This window comes from Tenebrio molitor, chromosome 3, assembly GCF_963966145.1.
Source record: "Tenebrio molitor chromosome 3, icTenMoli1.1, whole genome shotgun sequence".
NCBI lineage: Eukaryota > Metazoa > Arthropoda > Insecta > Coleoptera > Tenebrionidae > Tenebrio > Tenebrio molitor.
In genome coordinates, this window is record NC_091048.1 from 6590708 (window position 1) to 6615391 (window position 24684).

Consider the following 24684-nt stretch of genomic DNA (forward strand, 5'->3'; position numbering starts at 1 on the left):
GACTCACAGCTTGGTGTTGGGTGATTTTTGATTAGATGCTTGCCTCACCCCCGTTTTCCTTGCATCATTCTGTCTCTGAACATTCCCCACATTCACACTAGTAAATACTTTGGATTTGACATCCTTTAGGTTAGTCTTAGTCTGCTCAGTCTTGGTGATTTTATTCATTACAGCATCCCACCTCCCAATCGGTTTCTTAACCCCGATCTTCTTCTCGCTCGCAGGAGAGCTCGATTCGAGCATCGCCTTAACCTTCGAAGCGACCTCCCTTTTGGGCATTTTGAACTTCTTCGACACGTTCTCCTCTTTGGCGTGCCTCGGCGACCGCACACTCGAAGGACTCGAAATGATAGGACTCGGCGCGTTCCTCTTCTTGGGATTGTCCTTCTGCATCGTCTTATCCTTATCGTCAGCTTTCGCCGTCTTATCCAGAATTTCTTGGATGTTGTTCTGACTGTTTCCCGATATGGTCTTCGACGACGTGTCCGAAGGTGAGACGTCAGTTGTCATGTTATTGGCATCGTGAGAATCCTCCTCGTTTCGAGTGTTCGATTCGATATCGGTGAAAATACCACTCGAGTCCATATTTTCGCGATTGTTTACGTAAATGTTGGCCTGGGGGTCGCCCCCGTACAGGGTGCCATCGATCACCTGCGCCCTCCTGTCGCCCCTCAAGGGATTCTCCTCGTGGTTGTCGGCGTCGCTTTCCGTGTAGAAATCGGAGTCGGTCATGGGGTCGGGGCGTCTGGCTTGGGGCCGAGGGAGGGGGCGGCGCGTCAAGGGCGAATTGTCGGCGCCCCTGCTGGCCGGCCTTGACATCTCTCCATCCCCTTGGTAACCAGTGTCCAGACTTGTGATGCTAGTAATGCTGGTGATGAAGCTGCTGGAAGTTTTGGACTTGCTGGGTTCGGTCTTGGGATCGCTCTCCACGATAGGGGTGGGGTCTAGAGGCAAATCTTCAGGGGAGGGGGTCTGTTCGAGCCTCGTCAAGGTGAAGTCCTTCGACTTGTCTACGGTATCTAGAGGCAGTTCCATGTTCATGGTGGTATCAGTTCTTAGAGTTAGATTGCTGAGAAGTTGCTCATCGATTATTCCTAGACTGAAGTCTGTAACGCTGGCGTCGACAACGTTGGGACTTGGCAATTCGCTGGGGCCGTTCTTGAGAGGTGGATTAGTGCTGGGACTGGGTAGTTCCGGTTTGTCTTTGATTTCGCCGATGCACTCCGAACTTGGTGTTCTTGAATTTATCACAGACATGAAACTCATCCCATCCACCATTTGTTCAGGGGTGAGGATCCCGAGCGACTCTTCGAATTCTAGAGAGTCCCTCTTGCTGCCGTCGTCATCTAGCGTCGTAGACGTCAACTGGAGTTTTCGCAGAAGCGACTCCTCGAATTCTCCTCGAACAGGAGTGGAATGACTAAATTTACTTAAAGCTGACAATGGAGGACTCGCGAATTCGAAAGAACTGAAGTTTTGATTGGTTCTCAGCTGGGGAAGCGAAGACGGCTTCTCTATTGAGTTCAAAACTGTTGTCGTGTCGAGTTTTGACGTTGTGCGCCTTCTTTTCACCTCGACTCCCAGATCGTTGAAGAGATTCTCACAGGACTTGTGACCCTCTTGACTCTCCTGGAAGGTCCTCCGAGACAAAGAGTCTCCCTCTAGCGTGAACGTGTCTTGTTGAATACTCTTATCTCCGTTTAGTTCGTTCTGCTTTTGTGCGAATGTGAGGTCGTTCGGAACGTTTTGTAGAATCGTGGTGTTATTCTTGACGTATGTGTTGTGCCTTGTTTTATCCTGTGCGACTTCTATCACCGTCTGATGAAGGATGTCCTCTATCGAGTCTTCGGTCGAGTCTCCGTTGAAACTCTCGTTCTTCTGATTGATAAATAACATGCTATAAGGTCCTGAAATTCCATCTTCTACGCTTTCGTATCCTTCGAGCAGAGACACTTTGGCTAGTGGCGCCATCAAGCCGCAGCTTTGCGGACAGGCGAAGTAGCGGACACCGTGAACCACACCATCGTTCTTGCCCAAAGAATTGGAAAGTTCGACACCACACCATACACCGCTGGAGAAGTGAACGTTGCCTACGTAGCGGAGCGTTCCTTCTTTTTCGACGACGCGAACTTTCTTCCCGATGTCCTTAGATGTGATTCCCAGGACGGGTTTCGCTTTGATTTGGGGTCCCTTCGGGCGAAATGTGGGAATGCGGGACGACGCCTGCAACAAAAAAAGTCATCTAACATTATTTACATTTTTTCGGTATGTACAGTCGCGATCAAAAAATTTTGGACACTAATGTCATCGTGGTGTCATACATTCTAAAACGACCTTAATGTATTAATAACCTTAATTTTGATTGTCTCAATTTTGAAAATGTGAATGTCAGATTTACCGACAAAACATTCAAGAAGTTTTAAAAATCAGACAAATGGAATAGAACAAGGTTTTAATTAATAAAAAATAGAAAATAAATAAATAAAAACTATAAACTTAATATTTTGTCATCGCTCTTATTGACAAATTGTAGATAAATTTGACAACAATTTTATCATTCATGTGTGACAATTTCAATAAAGCATGATTTAGAGTTTTTTTTTATGACAGAAAAATGATGTCCAAAATTGAATGATCGCAATAGTACCTACAGTAACCGGTAAAATTGTGACGCACGTGTACTATTTCGTACAGTTATTTACTAAATCATACTAATAACAAAAACTAGCAGTATAAACAATCTTTAGAAATAGAATAGTAGGTATTAAATAAATAATATTCGTCGTTACAAAACAAAATCAGATAAATTGTCTAAATTATGTGTATCTACACTGGCCGGCATTAATTTGGAAACACCGGAATAATCTAGTTTACTGGATATTTCTAGTATGATAGTGTAAGCGTTATGTCATGAACTTATGTCACTCATGTCATCGTTGAGCGCATTCAACAGACTGTCGCAGCCGAAATTGATATGTCAGTAACATTGTCAAAGTGATAAACAATTTACAATAGAAAAATCTTGGTGTTTCCAAATTAATGGCCGCCACTGTACATATACAGGTATTCCACGAGTGATAATGAGTCCGGCGGAATTGAAAATGCAACCCACAATACATTTCATGATGGCTTTGATTCCAATACTTTTATTTGTCACGACTGCGTTGCGCGTTTATGCAGACAATAAACATTTTCCAAAAAACTCATCGATTTTTCACAATTTCATTTAACCAAGCGAAATGACGTTTATGTTAACATTTACGAAATTGCACAGTTAACTATGTTTCAAGTTTTTTAAATCGAAAAATAAACATCTACGTTCACTTTGCAAATGTATTGTGGGTTGCATTTTCAATTCCGTGGGCTCACTATCACTCGTGAAATAGCCTGTATTATAATACAGGGTCATTATAAATGATTGTCCCATCGCAGTTGGCGTTGAAAACCCACACAAATATGGGATGTGCCGCTAGCTTCGCAACGTTAGACAAATTAGATAAATTTACACTACCGCCAGCAGCGCTACCTATCGGCGATGGTAGTCTCACTCATGTTATAAAGCTTGCGGCACATTTAAGTACGTCATCAACGCCTACTGCGATGAGACAATCATTTATAATGACCCCATATGTACTATCGCGGCCATCCAAAAGTGAACGTTTTTTTTTTATAGTTTGATATTTACTTTAAATCATAGGCGTCCTAAAATGTCAAAGTTTGACACTAGCGATAAAAAATTTATTGAAACTATTTTTTTTAAATGCCACATCTCTCTCCGATGCAGACAGCTAGGGCTATTGCAAAGCTAGAAGAAAATTGGTCGTTGGCTGCTGTGGCAAGAGAATTACATTGCAGTAAGACTTGCATCTTCAATATAAAGAGGGGTTGGCAAGAAAACAGGCTTGAGAGGCCATTGCGAATAGGTGTTGGAAAGGTTTCTTTACTAAAGTTTACTTTTACTTTAATAATGTATTAATTACTTCTCGGTCTCATTTTTATTATTACAAATTTTTATTATTAAAATAGTAACGCCTGTTGCACGAACGCCAATGAATACAGCCTGATTTAATCTAACGAAAAATACGGAAATTTTCGCAAGCTATCGTTCACTTTTGGATGGCCGCGATTGTACCACGTGAGGAACAATAATTACCTACTGTTTGAGTTAGCAATAAAAAAAATTACTTGAAATTGGCAAGACTGAATTGTACCAATTTCCGTTTATTTTATTGTCATTATTGACAGCTAATATAAATTTCCAATTTAAACGTCTTGGTCTTTGTAATCTTTTATTGATAATGAAGTCATTTCGAGCCTTTTCCTCGCTCCTCGCAAAAAAGTCACCATCGCATTAGCAACTCAAACGGTAATTGTTGCTCACGCGGTATTACTCAATTATTTATGGAAAAGAAAAAATCGATGTAGAGTTTTTATTTTGACATATTTTGGGAAGTGCATTTTACTTGTTATTATTCTTCAGGATAGTGCGGCCTTAACACGTGATCATTATGAACATTTAATGATAAACAACTATTTTTATGAGTTGTTGAAGATTTTGAGTGTTTTAAACACTACTAGTAGCAAGGCACGGTCAATAAAAGCAGATATAAAATAACTGTTAAAATGGGAAATAATAGAACTCAAGTGTGTGCAAGTACTGTCCTGACAAGGAGCTGTTAATGTAATTTGTTTGTTATTGCTTTGGAGGAATTTAATTACTTCGGTTAATCATGTTTCCTCAAGCAGAAGAAGCACTTGCTCGAAGAATTTACTAATGCAGTACAAATGATGTAACAAGGAATAGGTTTCACACGGTTTTTCCAAAGAAAGTATGTACATATTGCAAAATCAATGTCTAGTTTTTAAAGAATTGAAGAAAGAGGAAAAGGAGCCCAGCATTTCAGACTAAAAACAGGGTATATGTATATTATAAAGTTAATAAAGGGAAAAATGAACAAGTTTACTAAGAAAAGTAGCTCCTCACTGTGTGGAATAAGATCAAAAATGAAAACGAAAACTCGATGCCTAAGAATTTTTCAGATAACAGCTCCACTAAAACTAAGTTAGAGAACATTTTTGGAGAAAATACTTTAATTTTGTTAACAGATTCTCTATATAGTCCAATTTTTACCCTTTTGCGATGACGTCATTATCTAGTAACTTTACATATAAAAAAAAAATATGTTTGAGCTAGGATCAGAAACAAATTTGAATTGATCATAAATAACTATAAATGTGTCAAATTTGTTGACAATTGCTTCGAAAGGTTATGTTTGTAATCAATGTAATAAGTGAAAGAAATTAAAAATTGTCAAATTGACAGGAGCATAAAATAACCTCAAAGTGACCATCAATAAATAAACGTGACTTTTTTTTGTTTTTTTCTGTTTCTGTCGTTTCAATAAAGAGAAAGCGAGGAAGGAAATCGTGACGTCACCTCAAAAGGGTAAAAATTGGACAATAATATTTAACATTTCAATCTAGAAAAAAAATATGTAGTATGCCATGGGGTCATATTTTCATAATACATATTTCTAAAAAGTACAAATCTGAGAACAAAAAAGAACTGGAAACGAAATGGAACAGAATTTGAAAGTTCTTGCTATAAAAATATCAATGATTCGTGACCTCAGCATTGTTAAAGAAATGCGAAAATTCTCTGGAATGAGTAAAAAAAGGGAATATAAACTCTTCGGTACAGGAATTTTGAAAATACAGGGTATTTCGCGAGTGATAATGAACCCATTATCCACATTACATTTGGAACGTAAAGCTTGGTATGGACGCGGTAAATGTCCAGCTTTACATTCCAAATGTATTGTGGGTTGCATTTTCAATTCCGTCGGGTGCATTATCACTGGTGAAATACCCTGTATATTTTTGTATTAAAAGTTTAATTACATTTCAATCACCTTCAAATCATTTTCTAACCACACCTTAGAAATACATAAAACCAGAATAAGTAAAGATTTAATAATCACTAGATAGGCATAACTGTTGTAAACGAGTGAATTTTTCTCGGCTGGATTTGGATGTATACAAACTACACTGTTAGGTGTAAACTGTCTAGACACTGTGGGATATAAAATGTCTGTAATTTATTGTTTGCATAATATGGTGTCTGCACAAACGGTGAACATTGCCCCTAGATATTTCACTTCAATACATGTCCTAGGATCAGACTCGTCCGGTTTAATAGTGGGACACAAGGCGAAAAGGCTACAACAGTTTACTTCCAATTTATCAAAGTAATGTGACTCAAGTTGAAATCTTTATCTTTGTTGTCAGTGATTGAGATCGTGTATGATTTATTTTTGTTATTAACCTTTTAATTCGTTAATCTAAATCTGTTTACCTACGACATATCAGCAGTTAGCAAACTACGCTAGATCCTTATCTGGAATAAAAAATGAAGATAAATGAATTTAAGCAAAGAAAAACTCTAAATATGTAATTGTTTATAATATGTTAAACATTAATAGTTATTTATGCAACAAGTGAGTAAAGTAATATTTTTTTACGAGAAGGAATATTTGCCGCTCCAGCGAAGCGAGTGTGCAAATCCGCCGAGTAAAAAAAAGATACTTTACTAACGAGTTGCATAATAGTAGTTTATTCGTGCGTAAATTGGGTCTTTTTTGGCACGAGTGGGCCATTATAAAATGCGAGTGAAACGAGCGTTTTAAAGGCCCACGAGTGGACCATTATAAAACGCCATTATAAAACGGCCATTATAAAACGCGAGTGATACGAGCGTTTTAAAGGCCCACGAGTGCCAAAAAAGGCCCAATTTACACACGAACGAGTTGAATACAACGTTTTTTTGTTCGACGACCCCCTTAATGGCTCCAAATCGCTTAAAATCTTTAAAATTAACTTGACGTTTCGTTTTGACAAGTCACATTTATCAAAATCCGTTCACATAGAAGAAAATTCTCAAATTCTGTCAGTGTCGAACAAAAAACACAATTTTTATATTGTCATATCTATTCTAATAAATTTTACTCCCACCTTGTGTGGACATGTCTTCAATTTAAAATTACATAAAACTGAAGTTCAAGGATTGTTTACAACATTGCTATTTATAGTTCTTTAACAATTCTCAACTTTTAATTGCTTTAATTCTTTAATTATATTTATTTAGAATGAAGAAGCCATTTAAATAAGTCTGGAATGAAAAAAAATACTTAAAAAATAAGTTAAAAAATCTTTTGAGATTGTTGACAGTTGTTTTGGAATTTTTTAAACTACATACTGCTATATACAGCAAAGCTTTCTCAATAATCTTTTCTAAATATTATAATAATTTCAAAATAATACCTACATATTTCATAGTTTTTTACAAATTATGTTAAGTATGTCTGATTATACGATAAGTCTACACTTCAAGCTACTCCAAACTTAAACAATTTAAAAAATAAAAATAGCAGTATATTTATTACAAGATACACCTGTGGATCAATTATTTAGCTCAGCAGGTCACACTGGATGGTGCTATTTTAATGGTGACCATCATACCACCTATGGTAAGACTAGTAACGGAAACCTGACTTCAGGCGAATAATATTGAGTGGTGCACCTACGCTTTATTTACACTACAAATCAGAGACACTACTCTTCCTTCTACCTTAATCCCGCTAAGACAAAAAAGTTCGTTACCGCATTTATTACGACGAATTTCTAACGGAATCCGAGACTAATGGTACACATTTTTCATTATTATCAAAAAACATATGTCACGTCGAGTGGCAAAAGCTAATCGAATTCAATACAACAATACGCTCAATCAACTTACTGGTCAATTAAGTTATAATAAAAATTCCAAGAATCGTAAAATCTGCCTTGCTTATGATTTTCCATTGTAAGAGCTGGTGCAAAGATAATTACTTTTACAATTTTTCACTACACTCCACGAATTCTGACAAGCCACGATAAAAAACCCACGCAACGTAGGTCACAAATGTGATTTTCAATTAGTACCGTCTGTGAGTTAATAACATAGGTAGCGATTAGAAATCTTTCAGTAATAATAAAACTCTTCGTTTTGTTACCACAAGATTCTAATTACGTACCTATTCTATTCACAGTAGCCAGTTAGCAAACAATCTTAACGTTGAAAATGACCGATTTCCGATTAAACGAACCGCATTAAGTCTGTCTAGGCCAGTTAATAGAGAAAACATTTCATTTTACCACGTATAAATTATATATTTTCATTTTTTTTTTACTTCCGCTGGAGATTACCTTCACAGAGTTGGCATCTCAATTCATAAATTACCACAGGTGACCTAAATATCTCCAATTTGACCAGAGGTAATTCAGGATAAGCAAACACCCAAATAAGCTATTTTCTTCGCTATTCAAAAGTAGAAAAAAACCTCTTTCCTTTTACTGACACCCCTATTAACCTCACCGGAAGCAGGAATACAACGATTCCGGTAATTACAGAAAACACTCAATGCGAACACGTCGGGTCACGCCATGTTGAAAATTTGAGTGTTATTAAAATATTTAATTTGTTCTTGTTGGAATTATGATTCATAATGTTCTTAAACAGACAGCAAGAATGCTACAAAAACAATTCACGTTAATGAATTTCACGGTTGAATGAATGAGCTCGTGCTTCATCTTCACTTCTGTATCTTTGTTTGGTTTTTTCACTTTAATTACACCAGAAATAAAAGAATCGTAAGTATCCAATTATGAGAGATTTTGCTTCCTGTGAAAGAAAGTTCTTCGTGTAATGGACTAATGTCATTAAAACGAAAGTCACAGAATGGTCAGCAATTACGAGAATGAAAATTATTATATTTTTGTGTCTAGCGTCATCGGATGACTTCAATCTTTATTGTAAAAAATTCAAGGTTAAATTGTCTACCTGCTTTGGAATGTTTTAGTACAAATTCTTCAAGATCAAAGGCGCCACCGAGGAAAAATATAATACTCCTAACTTGATTACTTGATTAGGAATTAAAAAGTTAAATGAAAATTGTGTTCGCCGATCTTATTGTTATGTATCTCTATTAAAAGAGGTGATGAACAATTTACACACCAATAGAAGTTCAAGATTAATTTCATTTCAATAGAAATTTTTTGTTTATTTGAATTAAATTAAAGTATACCTATAGCATCTAAAACGCTTATGAATAGAATAGATTGATCATTATAAAAATCTAAAATTTAGCACTCTCATTCAGATTATAAGATTATTCAGATGAACGCCTCTTAATATTTATTTATGGTCCGATAAATATTCATAAACAAGTTTGTAACTACTGAGAACAGTTTAATGCAGATTTATAGAGGATTTTACACTTCTAGGTAAATTATATTATAAATACCTAAAAAATATTTAGGCCAATTATATCTTTCCAAATAGCAAGAAACTTACAGTTCCTACTAAAATCAGTGACTGCCGATACATTTAGCGTGAACTCTTCTTCAGATGGTTAGAAATGGTTTTTAAAATGACTAGCTTTGAAAGAGTAAAAAATATTTCAGCTCATCCATTATAAACCTGAATTGTCAGATTCAAGGTCAGTGAAAATATCGTTACTGTAGTTTTAATGGGATGGGACCATCAACACAAGAAGTTAAATAATTAGATATTATAATTATTGTAAAAATGAAAAACGAAATTCATTCAAAACCAGATACTTCGTCGCAAGTGACGTAATAGTATATTACAACATTAGTTTTATAAAACTTAACATTAAGACACGAGTCAGATTTGCAGCACGACTGTCGCAGGGAGGAGTGCCTGTAAATGACGAGTGCTCTTCAGTTTTATAAAACAGGTTTTTTTATGCTATTTTTTCTAATATGCATATTAAATAAATATTTTTTACAAATAAAATCAATTTTGGTAATTTAGGGAATTTGTCACAGTTGGTGACATTTTTATTTCAAAGTTGATATTTAAAGTAAAATTTTAATCGCGAGTGAAATTGCAATTAAGGATGAATTATCCAGAAATACGGCAAATACCAGAGAATACCACAGTAAATTTGCTGCCGGCAATGTGTGTTACCAACCGAAAAAAGTTCCTAGATTTCGGATGTGTTAATGGTTTATTAACGCATTCGTTTTGAATGCGTTAACAGCTTTGTTAAAACAACAAATTAGAAAAATTATTTGGCACAATTTGAGATTTTCATTTGTTTTAAAATAAAAAATTAAAATACCCATTAGCGTAGCTAATAATAATTTTATCATTAGTGCTAACCTAACGACGACACCTTGACAATTCAGATCTATAATGAACGAGCTTTGTCCAAAAAATACCTATATGGCATATTATAAACGGTATAAATAATACAACTTTTCATGAAAAACGAAAGTTTGTTACCAATTACTTAGATATATTTCTCTCACTTTCTAAAACAGACTTTTCAATGATAATTTTATTAAGCAGTGTCTATTCTTTGTCCTTGAAGCTAAAAAGGTTATCTATTCCCTTACAGATATCATAGACTGATATCAGGCTTATGAAGGATGAACTTCTAATTTCCGTGCAATTATTATCTTAAAGAAACAGAAATCTCTGTTTGTTTAATGTGGACGTTTTAACTCCAAATTTGCTTTAGATCTGCACGTCCAACCACAGTAGTCTTCTTTGTCAACATTTGAAGCTTATCAAAATTGAATGAATTCCATCCATATTCGACCATACCAACAATATCTCTTTTTGACTACTGCTACTATCCATCTCAAAAAGAGTTAACTTTTTAGCGTGAATGATAATTCTTTATTGACGTTTTGTTTCTATCGATTTATATTGTACTTGAAGTACACACTCACCCAATATGAGCATGCTTCTGATCTTCTTAAGGTGCCATCAAATGAGTAGCAACTTCGAAAGTTATATAGCAAGATACTTCGTTCATCAAATTAAGATTATCTTCCAAGCTGTAATTTTGAGACCGTGGAAGCATCATTAGCAGCAGTTATGGTTCTGTTGCTTGTATATTGTGCTTTTTTGATAGAAATCCCACAGTAATCCATAAGTGAATAATGCTAATGCATTTGAAACAAGTATCACTTAAACTACACTTATCATAATAATAAGGATTAAATGCACTTTGTAGATACCACATTATTTTCTACTCTCTCGTAAAGGGTATACCAACTCTTCCACTTTCTCCCATTGATTTATAGGACGATTCAACACGTCTCGTCAATTTACAATGCAACTAGCTAGTCAAGAGAAAATTCTATGCTGTTTTCGTCAAAAAATTAACTAGTAGGGTATCAACTTTCTTTATGAAGAGTCGATCATGATAGCATAGAAATGTAGCATGTAGCATGTAGAAATGGTTGCAACAGTTCACACCATGCAACTTTTATTTTAATCTTACATTTGCTTATTTTATTTGGAAATTATCTCAACTTCTAGGTTACCCATATCTACTGTTTCACATTTCTGCTTGTTGACAGCTTTTTCCAATTCCTAGGTCTGTGTTTTCGTTTTCCTGTTATTTTTTATTTTCCCTTAACCTATCTCTTGCGCACACAATCACCAAATAACTTTTATCTTCAAGTGGTCGAAAATCGCGCCTTTGTGTATCTCTATAGAAATCGTTGAAGTGGCTTTTTTTTTTGTAACCGGATATGCAACACTTCAAGTCCTAGGAGTTGAAATGTCCACAAGCGGCTGGACCGAATCAAATGTAAGGTCATTTGAACCATTTCTCACGATTTATTTATCAATAATTACACGAAATACATATTTAATAATTATTATCCCTATTAAAAAAAGCCTCTAAAAAACCGAAATAAAGAAATGATTACCCAATATTTAACCGGTGACGCTGCTGTGGTGTAACACGAGTCGCCCAAGTGCATAGAAGACAGATGTCAAAATCAAAAATAGCAAAATAGTCGTTCAACGTTAAAAAGTAAACTTCAAGTACTAATAATATTGCAACAATAGAACTAGGAATTACTGGTGCCTGAAAATTTGAATATTGTAAATTTGAAAATTGTCATTTTACTGTAACTGTAGCAAAAGAAAATAAATTAGTTCGTGTCCGATTTTTTTTGTGATCCCCGTGAAGATAAAATAGTATACAGGCTGTTTGATGAAAAACGCCTCAACCCATAACTTTGTTATTTATTACCCGATTTCAATGAACAAAAAAATCAAAGATATGATTTTTCAAGCGCTACAAAACAGCCATAAAATGTTTTTTTTTGGCGTTATCCTCAATAGCTAACGATAGTCAACTTTTTTTTTTAAATGGACACATGTAGTTTTTTAGGCTTGGTCTGGTAAGGTTTTTTTTTCTGGATCTAATGATGTATTGAAAGTTATCATCCGGTTCATAGCTAACTGAAAAAAAAATAAAACATTTTTTTGTAGTTCAGCTTATTATAAAATTTTTAAGAGTGCCGTGAAAAACAATCGGAATACAAAGTACGATAAATGTCATCTAAACGTCAGCTTAGAAGTTTTCATCTGCTTTTTCAAACTTTTTTTATTTAAGTATAAAATAACATTGTCAGTCATGCAGGATAGCAGTCATTTGACTATTATTTTATGTTCGAGTGTAATAAAAATCGTAATTAGTCAAAAACAAAAAGATAATAGAAAAAATAATAATAATTATTATTATTATTTATGTTTTCCAAGAAAATAATAATAAAACTCTTCAAGATTGCACCTAAAAATTTTCAAACTCACGCTTGACATTTGTTGCTATTTGTATTCCAATTGTTGTTTTTCACGGCACACTTGAAAATTTCATAATAAACTGAATCACAATTAAAAATTGTTTTATTTTTTTTTTCAGTCAGCTATGGACCAAACGATAACTTTTAATACATCGTTAGATTCAGAAAAAAAAACTTTATCAGACTGAGCCTAAAAAACTACATGTCTATTAAAAAAAAAAAGTTGACTATCGTAAGCTACTGAAAATAACGCCAAAAAAATTTATTTTATGGCTGCTTCGTAGCGCATGAAAAACCATATCTTCGTTTTTTTTGTTCATTGAAATCGGATAATAAATAAAAAAGTTATGGGTTGAGGCGTTTTTTATCAAACAGCCTGTATATCATTCAGAGTAGAAGGCCTTTTTGTGCTTCGCCCAGTTGCCGCCCTCGACTTCGTCTCGGTCTTCAATCTCTGGGCTTAGCACAAAAAGCCTCACTTCTACTCTTAATGATATAATCTACAATTATCACTTCTATCGCTATTTTAACTCTATTTGATCCTCCCGATTTTGATATTTTCCCTTTATCTCTAAGTATACATTTAAAATGATATCTTTAAATGCTTGTATGTACTTTATTTATTATTGTTAGATTGCCTTCTTTCTTTTTTTTTGTTTACAAATTTTATTTGTTTCTATATCGTCACGTAAATTACCATTTTCATACTGAACTCTGCCTCTGCCTTTTCTACATACTAGGTCTTCAGATTTCGTTCACTCACTGCATGAGCGAAAAGACACTTTATGTATGAGATGAATACAATTTTTTTTTTTTTGACGTCCGTTATTAAACGCACAGGCTTTTTTATTCATTTGCGTTCATAAAATATGTGATTTTTGAAACGGTCCAGAAGCGTTAAAAAAGTTTTTTATGAACGGAAATGAATGAAAAAACCTGTGCATTTAATAACGGAAGCCAAAAAATTTTTGTATGCAACTCGTTAGTAAAGTATCTTTGTTTTACTCGACTGATTTGTGCACTCGCTTTGCTCGTTCGGCAAATTTTCCTTCTCGTAAAAAAATATTACTTTACTCACTTGTTGCATAAATAACTATTTCTATAGTCCATTTTTTAATTATAGTCCGATGTATCAATTAAAAAGCAGAACAACTGTCATATTGCTATCTCTTTTCAACATAATCTAAACAAACTATTAAATTCTTGTACGTATTGTATTAAGCGTGTCCCACTATGCATCTCGCTTTAGCATGTGCGATTAGAGCAAGACGCGAATTGTACGTTTATTCCACTAGCGACGTCAAATTTTTAGGTTACGTTTTAACCACGTTATTTGTGATAATTTTGTTTAATTTTGCTTGAAATGTCCTCCGTATGATTCCAACGAAAAGCATGTGGACAGATCCTTTTACAGAATTTGTAAATTGCAAAAATAATATTGGAATTGCACGGAAACTTGCAAGACTGAACAGGTAAGGGGGTAAACTAATTCATAGAGAGTTGTTTTGTGTTCATGGCGTTGCCGAAACAAAATCTAGGAAGAAAGAAAGATAGTCTAAACGTGGTTGTTTAGTGCTGTTTTCAACAATTTTTAATATATCTGACCTATTAGTTGATATGTAAATAGTTATCAAAAGCGTTCTGAAGGGAGCGGTTTTTTGAAAGATAAAATTAAAACGGAGGAATGAATTTGCAGAAATACCAAGAAAGCATGAAAGAACACAATATCTGTCTCATGTTGCCTAAATAAATTTTCAAATATGTATTGGTAGAACCATGCACTGCTGTCAAATGTCGAAAGCAGACGCAGGTCATGTCGACTTCTTGATTCGGACTAAGCTCATCGGATTATAATAAAAAAATGGACTCTACAACTGTCTGCAGTTAAAAAAGATCAACATCAAAACGCAAATTTTAAATTGCAACTGCAATTGGTTTCAATGCACTCTAAAGATTCGGCTATTTCGGTGCATGCATTTGCACAACGCCACGGTGAAACAATGACACGCTAAACATTAACAAAAGAATAAAATAACGTAAATGAATGAAGCACCCATGTAGATACTAAATTATTTTCTGCGCCAAGCTAAACCGTTACTATCATTACGAATGCCTTATCGTCGACTTTATTACGTGCGTGCACGTGTAATTATTTACGTTACATAGGTACATGTGCGAAAACGTGATAAGTTGGATTAATTTTTACAAACGTGTTGCAATGTGCAACAACTAAACAAAAATACTAATAATCCAGTAAATATGTAACAGGAGCTGTCTCCATGATTTTTTTATTTTGGAGCGAAATGATGAATATCCAATCAAGACCGGTTGAATTAGTAACAAATTGCTCGAGTCATTTCCTAATGTATGTTATGATTAATCATCTCCGGCAAACCTGCATTTGCAGTTATTACGAATGTAAAATTTTCTCTCTAACGTATTCAAACTGTCCAGTTATAATTGAAGACCGGCAATTATCAATCTCTGCAACGTTAACTTCAATTACACACTTGACTCTGTCCTCTACTTCTTCTTCCGTCATTTGTGTTGTTAATCGTAATGCTTATAAAATTTTATTTCCAATTCCGTTACGATACAGCCGGGTTAAATCTACTCCATAAAGTAGATAATTCGTCATTAATAATCCATTAAAATAGCACGAGCTAGTTGACCGTTAACATTGTTAATAACTTCACAATCGGTAAATTATGATGGGATGGAGCACGAATAAAGGACACAGTTAATACCGCGAAATACCCAATTACCGATCGTTCAGATTTATGGCTCGATTGGAGAATCTTAAAGGGATAGTGAGAAAGAGACAGTTACGTCATTATCTGCAATAATCCATAAATTCTCGGTCACGATTTTGTAAAACTGCCATTAAACAGTTAACGTATCAGACTTGTAAATTAAATCAATAATTATAATTTTGTCCATTAATTATCGAATGAAATAATTCGCCCGAAATAGACCATTTAAAGGCTGTTACTTCGAGAAAGATCAAGGCTTTATTTTGTCGTTCCAATCTAAAACGTTCCTTTTATCGACACCTTGTTTAAAAGTCGGAATGCCGCACCCATCTTCAAGAAGAAACTCGCTAATAAAACTAGGAATTGCTAGTAAAATGCTACACTAGTGTTTAACGACATATTATCGCCGGTTACTGCAAATTCTGCAGTTAATGCTTCACACCTGTTGTCCACTGTTGTTGCATTCCTCATCCTACTTGCTCCAAAATTGCAAATTCTTGTCTCTACAGTTCTAGAACATTTTCTCTAGGTTTAATATTTGGGTTGATAACGACACACTCTCGGTAATGTCACGCAACTTTCATCATCTTTCGAGCCGACTAAGATCGGCAGGAAATAAAAATGAATTCTCTTAAATTAGGATTATCGGTAATTACTATCATTAGAGAGTGAAGTAAACACGAAGTGGAAGTTTCTAATTGGGCCATTACGATTTAAGTACTTCTGATGAAGTTTTAAGTTGCATTATATTGTGGTAACAATTGCATGGTATAAAATCTTCAGGTTTATTCTTCAGTGTTGGATACAAAGTGGAATAACAATACAATTTACACATACAAGTGAAAAATGCAAGTAACTGCAATAAATCATAGTTCAGGGTTGACTTCACCGGCAATGACGAAATCTTAAATCGATAAAATTAAAATTTTCTCTGTTGGTCATTAAATTAATGTGTGCCTGTGTCTGTAAGGTATAGTTAAATTATTTATCTTTACCAACACACGAAGGGTGCACGACCAGGATTATTATCTTCCACAATTCCAGAACATGACATTCGTGTCACGCTGGATAATCAACAGTTATTTTTTACAAATTTTAAAAGTGGGGAAAACAGTCATTATTTGCTCATTATTTTGTAGAAAAGCTACAAAATATAATTTGGCTCGGTAATTAGGATTTTAAATTTCTTGAAACCTTTGTGGAGTGCAGTGAAGTGGGCGTTTTCCATTAAAGTTTTCCTGTTCTTTTTTTATTGAAATGTAGGTCAAATAATAATCATGAAGTACAGTCATGAGGTTCATAATTTGCCCTCGTCTTAGTTGCCAATTTAATGGATTAATTGCAACACATTTCAAACAACAACAAAAAAAAAATTAAACGAACATCTTTGTTCCTTACTCGCCTTGTGCAGAAATTCAAATTTAGGGGGTTCTGAAGGAGAAGAAAATCCCTTATTTAATTAAAATATTTTGCAATGTCAAAATCTAGAAAAATTATACTATACTTTTACAATAAAGATTAAAAAAAAAATACACCCACAATAGTTATTTGTATATCAAGGCAACGAAATCATTCTTTAACGCAGCGAGAGAAAAACTGCCGTCGAGGCCCCTTGCGGCCGAAGCAGGACAGTCTCGAGGATGTTAAGGAATTTATTTCTAAAAAAAAGCATATTAAGCCTTTCAATGGATTTTTTTTTTCATCAATATGTTAGCCAAAAACCTTTTTTTTTTGACAAGTAGGTACAGTCGCGAGCAATAAATTTTGATCGTCAAGGTCATTCTTCGACGCAATTGAAAATGCTCCATTGTAAAACAGTTGTAATATAATAACCTTTCATCATGTTGTATGACATTAATTGTCATTTTTTGCTCATTTTTTTGACACTTTGTTGACATGGGCATAGTCAGGCAGGGAAAATTTTTAAATTTGTGACAATCTAACCAAGTTTTGAAATGACATTGACGACCAAAATGTATTGCTCGCGACAGTACCTACAATATTTTTTTAAATTGTTAATTGCAACTAAACGTTTAATTTGTAGAACACATTTTAACCTAATTTCAACAAAAATTTATATAACTAGAAGAACTAGTAGGTGTGGAAGTGTTCAGTATTCTCAGACCGAGTAGATAAGATTACGAATGCATTTCAATCAAACTGTGCATTATAGAACTAGACAAATAGACATTCCCATCTGTTCACGGAAATAAAGAGTTTGAAGCAACAGATGCAGTCGTTATTTCCCATAAAAAAGAAAGTCCCAAGTAGAAAAATGCACAATAGCTCTTTATATAAGGATTTATAAGATCATTACACACACGCAAAAGGGCTTGTTCATTCACAATTTCATCGGTATTTTAAAGCACACATTGTGCATTCGAGCAAGTTAATGATGATCAAAATGCAACTAACTCGGCTTCACTGAAACGTTTTAAATCCAATTTCGTTTCACCAGACAGTGTCAAAAATATATCAAAATTTCATTTGATTAAAAACTTAAATAGTCATTTATGAAACGAGTGCATAAAATAGTACTTTTCTTCACGAGTGGGAAGTTTGGCAAAAAACTTTACGCATGAGTTCCATACAATATTTTTTCTACGACTGTCTGCAATTACAAAAATACTCAAACACTAAAACGCAAATCTAAAATTTGATTTTTCTAAAACGAAGTGAAATAATAACACGCTACGGGACTTTTTAACGCTTTTTTCATTTTTTTTTTTCACTATTGGCATAAAGAGATGTTTTACGCACTAAAAATAGCAAAATATGGTACAATTTTAAATTCTTTCTATCAAAAAAAAAGAAAAACTGTAAATCATAAACCTAACCTTATTCACTTACAAGGAAGGTTACCTATCCTCGAAACCTAGGTACAAGAAATTTACTCCTAAATGTAAGGGGCTTTTTTCCTTTTTCCCTTATATCTAGAAAACTAAAAGAGATAGCGAGAAAATTCTAATGGTAAAAAATTTCGCTTTCTTTCACAGAAGAGTTAAAAAAAATGAAAGATTAATGAAATAAAACTTTATCATTTTATTCCCAAAAATCATCTTTTTTGATACTTACAACTCACGCAAATTATTTTTTAAAGTTTCTTTTTCGAACAAATACATACTTAATAATAGATGCGTTTTACTTTTTGTTGTTTTATGCATTTTTAAAATAAAAAAGGAATAGCCCTTTAGTAACCACTAATGATATTATTAGGTATCAGGTGTTCATTTAAATTTTTCCTCAAAGTTGGCGTGAACAGTCGATTGTGAACGCTCAGTGTGCAGAGTAAAAACAGAAACAATGCAAAAAGTGAGGGTAGATTTAAACAGCTGATCCGCGATCTGTAATCCGTGGTGCCTTCACAATCGACTCTTCAACGCCAACTTTGAGGAGAAATTTAAATGAACACCCGATACAATTGGTCTCTGAATTTTATTACAAAGCAATTACAATGACTATTTAGTTTTTACAGATTCTTAACCTCTCAGTTTTATCGTAGCAACCGTTGAATAAATGTAAAAAATACGAAGTATCAAGGTAAAGTAATTTCTGCTGTAGAGAACTGAAAGTTCGGCTGAAAGAATTGCAAAAACAAATCTTCTTAAAAAAAGGTTTGTGCATAAACATATGTATTTCCTAAACTCACATTTCAAGTAAAGTACAGGGTTAAATGCGGCAAGTAATTCATTCAACATTGGGATTTTAAGGGTTAAGGCCGTCTATAGAACGTCAAAAATGATTTGTTATACCAAGACGAGAAAGTTTTTTTTTTTAATTCAGTGTTATTTCAAGGAATAAAACCCCCAGCATAAATTTAATAAATGACAAGATAAATATTATATTCACCAAAGATTATAATACCAACAACCGTGAAGCTCCCCATGCATTTTAATTTATGAAATCCACTCGAGAATGGCAAAAATAAATTTTAAATAAGTATGTTGACGGTTGAGAAAATAATGACACGAAATCTTATCGATATGAAAAGATCTAGGCACATTACATATTTTAAAAAAGTGGGTTTGCGTTAATTATGTGCCTTCCAAGTCAGTGATTACTGATTACGCATCGTTCATTTAGAAACCTAATTTGCTATAATCAGTGGTTAATTAATGGCTCTACTACTTAAATTCGTTACGTGCACCTAAAAGTTCCCACATTACAGACATATCAGTTTAATAAGATTAAGATTAACTATAAATATGATGCAGCATTGACATATTTGACGTCATTACGCCGGTGATGTCAGAAACACATTTTAAAGCCAAAAAACTTAACAAGATAACAGTACAGGTGGTTTTTACACAGATTGAGGACCGTTCGATTTGCTATAAAATTAATGTCCGAATTATTATTTTCAATTTAATTCGGATAAAAAATTGCAATTACACGCTTACGTACACGGCAAGGTAACGATAATTGCCTGGATTAATATGTCACGATCAGTTCTGAGTAAACTTTGCTCATACTGAATTCTTGCATATAAATTACCTTACGATTTTTTTGATCAACAATCAGAGTGTCATAACAGCGCAACAATTTTTAAGTGAATTGTAAAGTAGGGAAGAAAAGTAGTAATCAGCATCGAGTTCTTGGTTATTGTGGCAATTTTAAAAGTGAAGTCGACCGTCAAAATAAATTAATAAAATTACTCTACGCCCTCGTAATGATACGGGTCACTTGTGCCAGTAATAATTGCTTTTAATATAAGAACTTGGATGTAGAGTCGCGAACGAGAAAAATTTCCATTGTACAGTAAGCTGATCTGAGACTTTCGATAAGGATTGTAGGTTGTCAGTTTTCATTATAATCAACAAATTAAGATATCAATAAACTTTATTAATATTAAGTTCAACGAATGTATTTTCAGTATAGCATTTAATTTTTTTGCAATTCTTGTCCAAATAAATTAATTTGGTTATTTTAAAGCTCTATAAATAGAGACGTCTAATTTCCAGTTTAATTTGTTGTTAATTATCGTTATTAGCTGCTGAAGTATTAAGTTGAATTAAAAAAAAAACAAGATAATTAAATAATCAAGAGACATAAAATTTTATTTGACATTTATACCAGAAACTGCACATATAAATGCATAAATGTGATAAAGAGTGTTCAAAAAATGTGTAAGCAAGTGGCTTGGTGCTTGCTTTTTTAATTTCTGTTAACGTACTTGTGACATTACTTCATTAACTGTCAAACCATAATTGTAAAACGTCACTTATTCATCCAACAAATAATGGCGTGAATTATTTCTTTTGCAAATTCATTTAAGAACTGACCAACGAGTTTTCGTGGTTTTTTCGATTCCACATGATGAATTTTACTTCAGCATCGAAAGAAAATGTGAAAACGTACCGAACCAAACAGACAATCTGTGTTTGTAAAAGAGACAGAAAACCACACCCTGTTTGAGCGCATTTTTTTGAACGCTCGCTACCTTAAATCTACTGACGCTTAACTGGCACATCCAAATAAATTTCAGTAAAAAATAGAATGTAGAAATAAACAGACAAAAAATTTACATTTTGCATTACATTTTTTCTAGGATTATTATATAAAAAATGATATTAATCAAAGATCGTTTAAAATTTTGGTACTTCTGTTGTATTAAAACTGAACGTTTTTAGTTTAAAACTGAACGTTTTTAGTTTAAAACTGAACGTTTTTAGTTTTGGCCTTGTTCTCCGTCTGTTTGTTATCATTCAGCTTTTCACAAATGAATTAAGTACTTGAAAAAAGATTCAGCAATGAGATTTTTCAAATCTTGGATTTGTAATTGTGCAGCAATATAAAACCGTGTCAAAGTCAAACTTTGCATATTTAAAATTCTAACGGTGTTAAAATCGAGAATCTTTTTATTGCGTAAAATTAGTTATTCACACTTTCATTATGTTTCATAAAAACATTGCCAGATTTATTTTCTGTCGAAAGTGATAAACTAGTCCGATAAAAATATTTTGATTTGTGCAACAGCTAAGTCATTTTTAGACGTGACGTTAAGGCACATTAAAAAAATTAATTCAATCGTGCATTCTCTTTGGAACATGATTTAAATGGCACTGCAGAAAATAAACAATGTTATCTAATTGATCAAAACCGGTTCATTATTAAAATGATTTGCTCCGACACAATAAAACAAATTTATAACAAATTAGTTGTCGATGTTTATTGATTCGAACGTAGTATTTAAAGACTTTGCGATAACCTCAGGAAATGTAAACATCTTGAAGGATATTTCTTACTTTCAAATTTCTCTATAAAAATCTAACTCAAGGCAGGAATTGCAATTTTTCGTTGCAATAAACACAAAGTGCAATTATTTGAAACTGCAACTGATGACTGTGTGGACAATATTCAAATCAAGTACATAGTTAACTACCAAAGTATTACGTTTGATGTCTGTCTTTAGTATACTACTATTTGGAATAGTAACAATTTTTATGACACATAAAATCTACTTTATTCGATATGAATGATTTTATGGTAACGATTATGTTAGATCACAAAAATTATTTAAGTAAGTAATTGACTAAATTGTCTTGTGGTTAGAGACGATGATATGTAAAAATATTGGAATTTTTTTATGGAATATAATAATAATGAGAAAAACTACAATTGAACAAAAACGTCAAATACATAATACAAGGAAAAAAGCGTATACAATTCTTGCTACCCAATATAATAATAATATCGGGTGTTCATTTAAATGTATCCTCAAAGAGTCAATTGTGAACTCATCAGTCTGCAGAATAAAAACCCAAACAACGCAAAAAGTGAGGTTAGATTTAAACAGCTCTTCCGTGATCTGTAATCTGTGGTGCGATCGCAATCGACTCTTCAACGCCTACTTTGAGGATAAATTTAAATGAACACCCGATACTTCCACAAATAAGGGACAGGACAATGTCCAAGTTGCTGCAAATAAAAGGACGCTCATTGCAGATGCATAAATAATATGTGGGTTAAAAAACTGTACGTGCGTTGCTTCATGTTGCACAATAAAATATTCTTTACACATCCTGATCTTTTGTGGTACCAAAACAATAAACAATATGTGTATGCAACGAATATTATATCACACTGCACTCTACTTACGGTACAAAAATTTTTGTGACTTTATAACACAAACGTCACATTAAACTTTGACCGGAATCTGTTCAATAAGTAAATCTCATTGTGTCACTAATAGTGTGCATACTCGAATCTACTTGAAAACAATAAAGCAAGTTTGCAGCGAATTGACAATTTTCAACATAGCACACGATAAAAAAGTGACAAAAGATTAGGAATGTACACAATGAATAAAATATATTTCTGTTGAAAAAATAATTTCAAAATAAATAGTCAGTCATTAAACGATAACGAGTGCCATAAATATTTTAGGATCATGTACGCTCATTGTTTCAAAGGTTCTTGACCATACTTGTCGTGCATTTGTTAATAACCAATAAAACGAACACAAAATGATAATTTCGTTCCTGGAAATATTGTAATTTTAATGATTTGGCTGAATGTATGTGGTGACACGTTGACAACATTAGCCAACCTGTCCATTAAATTTATCGCCGGTGATAATTATTGACTGAATATAAATTAATTGAATTTAGCCGCCAAATTAATTGTGGATATACTCGTATATTACACATGCACGTTATTTATACCTCGAATAAAAATCTTTTGATCTTTTGAGGTTCCTTTTAATTGTGAATTGTGTTCTCAAGGCACTGAAACATGACTTTCTTAAATTGATTACAATACAGTATTTTAGTAGGTTATGTCAAACGCATGTTTTGTATAGTTACAACGTACTAATTGTAGGTAGTGTTAGCACTGTCGTTATAATTTTGGAGTTATATTCAAGGACAGCAGTAACAGGCGACCAACAAAATTATTGAGTTACAAGTCCAGACAATACGAAAATCATAACTCAGGTGTAAATTTGATAATTGTGAAGATTTTTTCCTCGTAATAAGCAGGTACGTATTAAAATAATCTTCTCAAGGTGATCTTATAGGTGTTGCACTGATCGTGACACTTTTGGAATATAAACTCCACTGAATAATAAAACAATATTTGTTGTTGTTGCACAATGCCAATACAACTAATCCAGGTTCTATCGTTTTGTTTTCTTCGTCATCTTTACTTATCATAGGATTAATTTGAATTACATTTTGGACACGTTTAATTTTTTAATTGCAAATAAAAATTGTTTTTCTTTTGGCATCCTTGGAACAGATTCGTTCGCGAACAGTTCCCACAAAAACTGCGAAATTCTTACATCATAAATTGTGAGGTGGTTCGCAAGTGCTCTGCGCCAAGCTTCAACGAAGACTCCAAGGAACTAATTTCCCTTCATTCTAATTTTTTTCCACTTGTTTAAAATGCATTTTAAAAAGTTTGAGTGCACCTACCTATTGCAGTATGTATTGAATTTTTTGTAAAAGCTTCAAATCAATAGTATAATTCAGAATAAGTGGCATCGCGGTAGGTTGATTCTCTAAAGCGAGGTTTATGTTATGTCAAAAAAAATTTCCAAACATGTGAAACCGTCATTACTTTATTCTGAGGTTATGCGTTACATAATTTTGACATTGTTTTCGCCCACAGCAGAGATACCCCCAGAAAAATAATACACTTTTCATAAATGAAAGAAGGAAATTCCAAATATTATAACAAGAAAATAAACACAAAACGATTCCATTGATAATATCAAGGCCAAATTAAAAGCGAAGGTTACCAACAGCATTGAAACTAGGGTATTATAAGCAAGGGTCTTGCTGCCAACGTAAATTTGAATTTACAACGCCTACTGCGATGCCACTTATTCTGAATTATAATATAGTCTTGCAAGAAGAAACATACTACTGCATAGCAAATTTTAAAATCTTCAAAATAAAATCAGTTTTAAAGGACACTAGGATATGATCTTTTTATAAAAGTGGTATCTACACAGTAATTACAATCTTGTCCAAAAAAGTGAATCAAAAAACTGTTTCTCGCTTTGAAAAAGATTGCAAATTTCTTAATTCTCATGTGTAGTAAGGAGTTTTAGAATTTGAATATTTCTGAAATTTTCTAATGTATTGACCATGAAGAGATTTTATTTAAAAACGAAACAATTCATTTTTGACGAAAGTAAAAGGGCAACATTCCACTAAGATCCATATACATATTACTTAATTTTTTATTGGAGATATCTTAATTACAACACATTAAAAAAAACTTTTACTTTGCATAAATAAGTTCTGTTAACGAT

General features: G+C 33.4%; 1 protein-coding gene across 4 annotated transcripts in view; it reads right to left on the reverse strand.

Annotated features, from left to right (window-relative positions):
- Nucleotides 1-24684, reverse strand: part of LOC138127029 (uncharacterized) — a 104775-nt gene that overhangs the window by 72548 nt on the left and 7543 nt on the right. For 3 of the 4 annotated variants that reach the window (XM_069042880.1, XM_069042879.1, XM_069042881.1), the window contains one exon: nt 8-2223. In XM_069042880.1, the coding sequence (XP_068898981.1) occupies nt 8-2223 (2216 nt within the window). Of the gene's footprint in view, nt 1-7; nt 2224-22523; nt 22663-24684 lie in introns of those variants that run through there. The other variant, XM_069042882.1, reaches the window with a different exon arrangement.